Below are 8,035 nucleotides of genomic sequence, written 5' to 3'. Positions count from 1 at the left end.
CCAAAATGACTATATATCGTTCGGATTTGAAATATACTCAAAATAAAATTTAAAAACAAAACATAAGAAATATATACTTATTTATATATAATGAAGTATTTAACATATTTATATAATTTTTTAATAATTATTATTAGATATCATATCCAAATAAATATGAAACTGAATATTTGAAGTACATATTTATGTTTTAAATATTTGTATTGTATAACAATTTGGATATTTGGATCTGTATCTTCGGATACTTTTTTGGATTTTCGAATTTTTTGGATTATCTGTTCAGGTTCAGTTAATAATACTTCGGGATCGGATATATTTTGTAATACCCTACAAGATCCATTCACATATTTTTTACATTTCGGACTGAGTACAGATCAGATTTTTTTGTTCGAGTTTAGTTCGCATTTTGGGTTACGGATTTTGTGCCAGCCCTAATCGTGCACCACCTAAACAATCGTACTTCGTTAGAAAAATGTAAATACTTCTAACGTTAAATTAGTTTTAATTTTTAGTTTAACCGCTAACTTTAAAAAAAAAAGAAGCTAAAAAAAAAGCTGAATGGAAAACTACGTCGAGTGAAGGAATAAGAAAAAAAAAAGAACCAACGTTGTTGTTTACCCTTTTCCACAGGTTCCCTCTCTACTCGATTCTCTTCCGGCGGTTTGAGTTCCCTGTCTCTGTTCTTCTCTTCCGTACCTGCTTAAGGTACAACGCTCTGTGTTCCGTACAAGCTCTCTGTATCTCTCTCTTGGTTCTGATTTCTCTGCGTGTTCAGGAACGTATCTGTTGAGAAATAGCATGTGGCAGGAAACCGATCGTCAGGTACTCTCTCTCTCGCTCTGTCTCTGTGTCTATTGTTTATTGAAATTCGGTATCTATCTATACTATTATTTATGAAGTGATTTGGATTATGTGTCAACTTCTTCATAATTTTAGTTTTTTATTTATTTATTATATTTTTATTAGGTTTTAGCTAAATCATTATTTGTCACTAATTTATTAATTTAAAAAATACTCTTAATTTATCTTATATACGAATTTTATTTTAATAATATTAAATTTATATATTATATCAAAATTTAGTTAGTTTTTCTTATTTATCATGTTTATATTTTAGATTTTTAACTAGGTTATTGATTTATTATTAGTTTATAACTGATTCACTAATTTATTAATTTAAACAATACTCTTAATGAATTTTATATTTAATTAAAACACATTTTATTTTAATAATATAAAATTTATATGCTATATTAAATATTAAATAACTGATAATATGATAATATGATAAAATTATTAAAAAAAATAAAATAAGGTAATTCTTATATATATTATGTTGCTATATGAAATAATATTTTTCCTATAGAAGTTCAAAAAATTAAGATATGAGTGTTCTAAAAAAATTAACAAAATAATAATTATATATTTTGACAAAAAATATTTGACATATATAAATACTTTGATGTTTAGTTCAAATATTTGAAAATATAAATAATAACTTATTGTGTTGGTTTTAGATTAGTAAGACATAAACTAATAAATACTCATAAGAAAATTATTCTCACATGTGCAGCCAAACACCTAGGTATTATCATTGTTTATTGGTAATTTGCTTATTTATTTTGTATAATAATTTTATTTTTGATTATTTGCCACATATTCCATAATTTAGGTTATTTATTTATTTGTCATTTTCTTAATTTTAATTTGTGATCTTAATTATTTTCATATTTTAAATAATTTTAGGTGTAATGTTAGTCTTATTATCTATTATAGATTCAGTTTCACTATATGTTGAAAAAATCTATGTGGTAAAAAATAAACATATAATTTTGGAAATATATGTATTAAATAATCATTAAAATCAGTTTGTTTGGTTTAGAAATCACTAAACTTCAGAAGAAAAACTTCCAAGAATTTAAGTCAGAAATCATTAAAATCTAAGTTAAAAAAAACTTCAGAGAAAAAGAATCCTATAAATTATTAAACATGTGTTATAAAAATTTCCAAGAATTTAAACCAAAATCTCAAAAATGTCTGAACCAAACCTGGATTACTCATAATCTTATTAAACCGAAACCAACCGGAAAACCAAACAAAACCAAAAAGAACAAAAATAAAAAAGACGAAACCGAACCATTCATCATAGGTTGAATCGCCGACGATATCCCCCAACGGAGCCACACACACCGGCGACTTCAATCATCCCTGTAATCTCCTACATCTCTCTCTCTCACTCTCTCTCTCTCTCTCTCTCTCTCTCTCTCTCTCTCTCTCTCTCTGTCTCTGTGTCTATTGTTTGTATCCGATGTTGGCCTCTCTGTTTGTCGTTTGTGTCTGATGCTTGGCGTTTGGTCTGATGGTTTAGAGAAAAGTTATGCCTTTGTGATACTGTTATTGGATCTCAGGTTTTACATTTGTTACAAGGGCGAAATGAATGACCTTTAAATTGTTGATTGTTCTCTGTTCTATTTCTGTAATTTTGCTGTTTGTTCTGTCTAAATTATGAGCAGAAACATTTAACAGTTGCTATGTGCGAGTTTTCTGTTTGTTCTGTGAAAGATATGAGTTTGCATCCATCATCACTTTACTGGTTCCAAACCAACTTCTCTTAATAAAATAAAAAAAGACTCGAACTTTATACTATATTGACTTTATACTTCCCAAAAGACTCGAACTTGGTTTTGGAACTCTCTGATAAATCATATTTCCTCAGATAGAAAGCTGTTTATGAACACAAGGTTTCATGCTTTTAGCTTATCTTTTTTTTTTCTTTATGTGCAGCTGGTAGTAAACTAACCTGGATCCTCGTCTTCTTACAGTCGTTGACTTTGAGGCCAATTGAATCTTTTGGGGTTGCTTGGAGATGATGGTTTAGGGAAATGTTCAAGGCAACTATGTTATATGACTGATATCACTCTGAAGCCTTTTGGTGGGAATCATCTCTAGTTTTTTTTCTAAGACCCCTTATTGCATGTATGTTGAGGTACAAATGAATACAGTACATATTACCCTTCTTGAATTTCTATCCCTTTTGTTTTTGATATTTTCTCTTCTGTTTTCAGACTGTTTCAGACCTGCAAAGGTGGGCGCTTTACCGGAGTTTTGCAGCCTTTCGGACCACTTCTCAGAGAATTCTCAGCACCCGCAATTGCTCTGGAAGATTATTGTAGGACACAACATGGGATTGATATTCAGCATGGTAAAAGGATTGATGATGATGTTCACATGCTTTTCAGACACTGCACTAAACTACAGTCAGCCAAGTGCCTTCACGCGCGTCTCATTGTCTCCCAAGCAATCCAAAACGTCTGCATCTCTGCTAAACTTGTTAACCTCTATTGCTATCTTGGGAGCCTTGTTCTGGCTAGGCATGCCTTTGACAACATCCAGAACAGAGATGTTTACGCTTGGAATGCGATGATCTCTGGTTATGTCCGTTTGGGAAACTCTTCAGAAGCTATTAGGTGTTTTAGTCTCTTCATGATGACTTCTGGACTACAACCTGATTACCGCACTTTCCCTTCTGTCTTGAAAGCTTGTAGAAGTTTGCTTGATGGGATGAAGATCCATTGCTCGGCTCTGAAGTTTGGGTTTGTGTGGGACGTCTTCGTTGCTGCGTCGTTGGTCCATTTGTATTGCCGGTATGGACCGGTGGCGAATGCACGCATGCTCTTTGATGAGATGCCTGTTCGAGACATGGGTTCTTGGAACGCAATGATCTCAGGTTACTGTCAAAGCGGAAACGCCAAGGAGGCGTTAGCTCTCTCTAAAGAGCTGAAAGTCATGGATGCTGTGACTATTGTAAGTCTCCTTGCGGCTTGCACAGAGGCTGGAGATTTCGTTAGAGGAGTTTTGATTCATTTGTACTCTATTAAACATGGGCTGGACTCTGAGTTGTTTGTTTCCAACAAGCTGATTGATATGTATGCTGAATCTGGTAACCTTAAGGGATGCCAGAAGGTTTTTGACAGGATGATTGTGAGGGATTTGATTTCTTGGAACTCTATTATTAAGGCTTATGAGCTGAATGAGAAGCCGCTTAGAGCGCTTAGGCTGTTTGAGGAGATGCGGCTAAACAGAGTTCAACCAGACTGCCTCACTTTGATTAGTTTGGCTTCTACGCTTGCGCAGTTAGGGGACGTCTTGGGTGGTAGATCCGTGCAGGGCTTCACTTTGAGGAAAGGCTGGCTTTTGGAAGACATTACCGTTGGGAACACGGTTGTTGATATGTATGCAAAGCTAGGCCTTGTAGATTCAGCAAGAGCAGTGTTTGATTGGCTCTCAAATAAAGATGTGATTTCTTGGAATACAATAATATCTGGGTATGCTCAAAACGGTTTTGCTACTGAATCCATTGAGATGTATAACGAAATGGAGGAGGAGGAAGAAGGTGGAGAGATGATAACCCCTAACCAAGGGACTTGGGTGAGTGTTTTGCCCGCTTGTTCTCAGTCTGGAGCGCTTCGTCAAGGTATGAAAATCCATGGCCGTCTCTTGAAGAACGGTCTTTGCTCAGATGTATTCATCGGAACAAGCCTTGCGGATATGTATGGAAAATGTGGACGGCTAGAGGATGCACTCTCTTTGTTTTATCAAATCCCAAGAGTCAGCTCGGTGCCGTGGAACACGTTGATAGCGTGTCACGGCCTTCACGGGCATGGGGAGAAGGCAATGAAGCTGTTTAAAGAGATGCTTGATGAAGAAGTGAAACCTGATCATATCACATTTGTGACTCTGTTGTCAGCTTGTAGCCATTCTGGACTAGTAGACGAGGGTCGATGGTGCTTTGAGATGATGCAAACGGATTACGGCATAGCACCTAGCTTGAAACATTACGGTTGTATGGTAGACTTGTTTGGTAGAGCTGGTCAGTTAGAAACCGCGTTTAGCTTCATCAAAACCATGCCGATTCAGCCTGATGCATCTATCTGGGGAGCTCTTCTCGGTGCTTGTAGAGTGCATGGAAACGTGGATTTGGGCAAGGTTGCGTCTGAGCATCTGTTCGAGGTTGAACCTGAGCATGTAGGGTATCATGTTTTACTGTCAAACATGTACGCTAGTGCTGGAAAATGGGAGGGAGTCGATGAGATACGAGGGAAAGGTTTGAGGAAGACACCAGGTTGGAGCTCAATGGAAGTAAACAACAGAGTCGAAGTGTTTTACACGGGGAACCAAACGCATCCCATGTGTGAGGAAATCTACAAGGAGTTGACGTTGTTGCACGAGAAGATGAAGATGATTGGGTATGTACCGGACCATAGGTTTGTGCTGCAGGATGTTGAGGACGATGAGAAAGAGCATATACTGATGAGTCATAGTGAAAGGTTGGCTATTGCGTTTGCGCTTATTACCACTCCTCCAAAGACAAGGATTCAGATTTTTAAGAACCTGAGGGTGTGTAGTGATTGCCATAGCGTTACCAAGTTCATATCGAGAATCACTGAGAGAGAGATCGTTGTGAGGGATTCGAACCGGTTTCATCATTTCAAGGATGGAGTCTGCTCTTGTGGTGATTACTGGTGATTAACTGGGTCCAATCAAATATTGTTTTGGTGCCTTAGGATCTGTCAGTATCTTTGTGTGGTTCTGTTTAGCTTGCTACCTCTGACTTTACCATGGAGTCGTATGAAGCCAGATAAATGAAGGCTTGTTATGCATTATCCTGTGGATTGGAGCTCAGACAGGTTCTTATGGATAACATGGTCGAGATCAAAGGCGTTAACGTCTTCTTACAGTAATGGATGGCGAGTTTGATGCAAACATCTTTTGTCCTCTCTTTAGACGGTATGAAACCTCCTCTGCTCCAAAAAATGTTGCGAAAGTTGAGTTATACTCCTAATCAAAAGTTGTTTTCTAAATTTGTTTGTCGGATCTGCAAATTTTGTTAATCTTATACAAGTATGAGAATACATAATTTAACAGATAATCATTCATTTTGTATATCATTAGACCATCTCCAATGGAACACTATTTTCTCCTCTATAATTTACTCTATTTTAGAGTAACTCTATTATAGAGTTAGTTTTGCTCCAATGGTTAACTCTATTATAGAGTGAAAAATAGAGGGATGCAACTATTTTATTCTATATTTGGAGTGAAATAGTTGAATCCCTCTATTTTCTACTCTATTATAGAGTTAACCATTGGAGCAAAATCAACTCTATAATAGAGTTACTCAAATAGAGTGAATTATAGAGGAGAAAATAGTGTTCTATTGGAGAAGCCCTTAGTACGAGACCGTCAGTTGAATAAACAAAAATAATACACATAATCCATTTGAAGCGTTGCCTAAAGCTGATTGTGAAGAATCAACACAGCTTCCTGCAGAGGTTATTAACCTCAGGAGACTACATCAACTTGTCCTGTTTCATCTCCTAGTAAATTAATAGGCTAGCAGTACTTTGCAAGTGTTACACTATTTACTGGTTAATAGACTGTAGTCTGTAGTTGCAATTACTCAAGTAAATAGTCAGTAGAACCAATTTGTTCATTTTGGTATACCAGAGACAGTGTAGTTTGTCCCAAAAAAATCAAAACATCAAAATTAGAAAGAAAAAAAGAAAAAAGAGAAGTCAAGAAGCCAAACATTTGGGACGGTCTTGAGATGAATAAACGATTTTCTCATTACCAGACTTGGGCAAAACAGCGGAAGCAATAACAAGGGCACATAGTAGAACCAAGCCGAGCCCTACACCATTGAGGACGACTGCTTCAGCACAGCGTCTCGGGAGGTTTCTCTTGGTCTGAAGGTGTGTCAGCTTCACAAGTATCCCGGTCTCGGCGGTGGCAATGGCCAGACCGTAGATGTAGAGTCCGAGGAAGACGTGCCATGGAAGCAACGTGGTTCTCGTTTCCCGTACTTGTCCTCTATGCCAGAAACTCAAGAACCCAGTCACCCACTGCAACACAACACTCGTTATTACATAAAACCAACTCTAAAATTTGAGAGACAATTTGTTAAAAACTGGTAAGGGAGGGAGGGACCTGGGCAGCAAAGAGAGAAACGGAGAGCAAACCCATCCAAGAATGGAGACTGTAGAAATTAGAGAAGATTCCTGATTCATAATGGAACTTTGTCCACATTCCAATGAGTGCAGAGAGTAACGCCACTCCTTGTAGCAATAGATGAACTGCTTTCTTCGTTTTCTTTGAACCAGGCAACCATCTGTGTATCAAAATCGCTGCATAATTGAAAATGAAACAAATTAAAAGAGATGGATGAAATGTTCATTCAAAAGGGTAAGTAATTAAGAGAGAGATAGGATCAGGATTCACTACTACTAATTACCTTCTCCACTTACAAGAATAAAGCCAATCACCATCAGCAAAGCATGGATTGTCTACAAGAGAGATCAAAACTGATTATAGATGAGAGACCAGAGATAAAGATCCAGAGAGAGAGTATGAGAAAATTACCGTGTATGTGAAGCCTTTACGAGGGGCGAAGGTAGACTTGAGCAAAAGAAACCAGTACACAACCACAACTGCGATTACTAAACCTAAGAGTCTCGCCAACAAGACAAGCGAATCATTCCCCATCCTTTTCTCTCTTCAATCAGTTGACTATCTCAGAGTTGCAGACGAAATCGTGTTTTGTTAAAATGGATCTATATATAATGGACCTCTCTGTCTCCTTGTACGGCCCATTTTATTAGAGGCTGCTGGTGCTGTGCTCAAAGTCAAACTATTTAATACGTCATACATAATTTACACAGTATATTTGAATATATGATATCTCTTTAATAAAAACCTCAATGCATAAAAATAATTTATAGTATTAGTTTTAATATTTGTATATTTATATTCTCTCTTTTTTATCACTATTAAAATTTGGATTTTATATAAATTAAAAACAAGATTTTATATTTTTTTATTGATTTATGACATTGTGTTTTTTTTTCTAAAAATGGAAGCGTGATTCCAAAATGAAATCGTAAGCTTCCAACATGTTTTAAAAAGAATATTTTAGAAGCGCTTTGGATACGAGATTCTGTAAGATTCCACAAGGTTCCAATTTCAATTCTGGTTCCGA

The 8,035-nt window shown here is 36.2% G+C and overlaps 2 protein-coding genes across 6 annotated transcripts; one reads left to right on the top strand and one right to left on the bottom strand.

Moving 5' to 3' along the window:
- The first annotated feature begins 626 nt into the window (after nucleotides 1–626).
- LOC108843440 (pentatricopeptide repeat-containing protein At4g33990) lies at nucleotides 627–5,943 on the top strand. 5 transcript variants are annotated; one of them, XM_057002529.1, is made up of 4 exons: nucleotides 627–705; nucleotides 776–822; nucleotides 2,823–2,986; nucleotides 3,066–5,943. In XM_057002529.1, the coding sequence occupies exons 3-4, from the start codon at nucleotides 2,979–2,981 to the stop codon at nucleotides 5,524–5,526; spliced, it is 2,469 nt and encodes an 822-aa protein (XP_056858509.1). In that variant the 5' UTR covers nucleotides 627–705; nucleotides 776–822; nucleotides 2,823–2,978; the 3' UTR covers nucleotides 5,527–5,943. The 5 variants fall into 5 exon arrangements, with proteins under 5 accessions (XP_056858509.1, XP_056858510.1, XP_018472137.1 ...); XM_057002530.1 differs by lacking the exon at nucleotides 627–705 and having other exon boundaries at nucleotides 758–822; XM_018616635.2 differs by lacking the exons at nucleotides 627–705; nucleotides 776–822 and adding an exon at nucleotides 2,092–2,210 and having other exon boundaries at nucleotides 2,785–2,976.
- A 504-nt stretch (nucleotides 5,944–6,447) lies between these two features.
- On the bottom strand, nucleotides 6,448–7,592 carry LOC108843442 (probable transmembrane ascorbate ferrireductase 4). The gene is made up of 4 exons (XM_018616637.2): nucleotides 7,420–7,592; nucleotides 7,292–7,343; nucleotides 6,988–7,184; nucleotides 6,448–6,902 (listed from the first exon to the last, which is right to left on the bottom strand). The coding sequence occupies exons 1-4, from the start codon at nucleotides 7,540–7,542 to the stop codon at nucleotides 6,576–6,578; spliced, it is 699 nt and encodes a 232-aa protein (XP_018472139.1). The 5' UTR covers nucleotides 7,543–7,592; the 3' UTR covers nucleotides 6,448–6,575.
- Between the last annotated feature and the right edge of the window lie 443 nt (nucleotides 7,593–8,035).

The sequence above is a fragment of the Raphanus sativus genome, chromosome 2 (assembly GCF_000801105.2).
Source record: "Raphanus sativus cultivar WK10039 chromosome 2, ASM80110v3, whole genome shotgun sequence".
NCBI lineage: Eukaryota > Viridiplantae > Streptophyta > Magnoliopsida > Brassicales > Brassicaceae > Raphanus > Raphanus sativus.
The sequence above is the reverse complement of the archived record's forward strand: the minus strand, read 5'-3'. Positions and strand labels throughout refer to the sequence as shown.

Excerpts from the sequence above, each read along its gene's own strand:
- LOC108843442 (XM_018616637.2), bottom strand. The coding sequence starts at position 7,542 with ATGGGGAATGATTCGCTTGTCTTGTTGGCGAGACTCTTAGGTTTAGTA. Across the intron at positions 7,344-7,419 it reads GTAAAGGCTTCACATACACG|ACAATCCATGCTTTGCTGAT; the intron begins GTAATTTTCTCA and ends TCTCTCTTGTAG. Across the intron at positions 6,903-6,987 it reads TTTCTCTCTTTGCTGCCCAG|TGGGTGACTGGGTTCTTGAG; the intron begins GTCCCTCCCTCC and ends GTTGTGTTGCAG.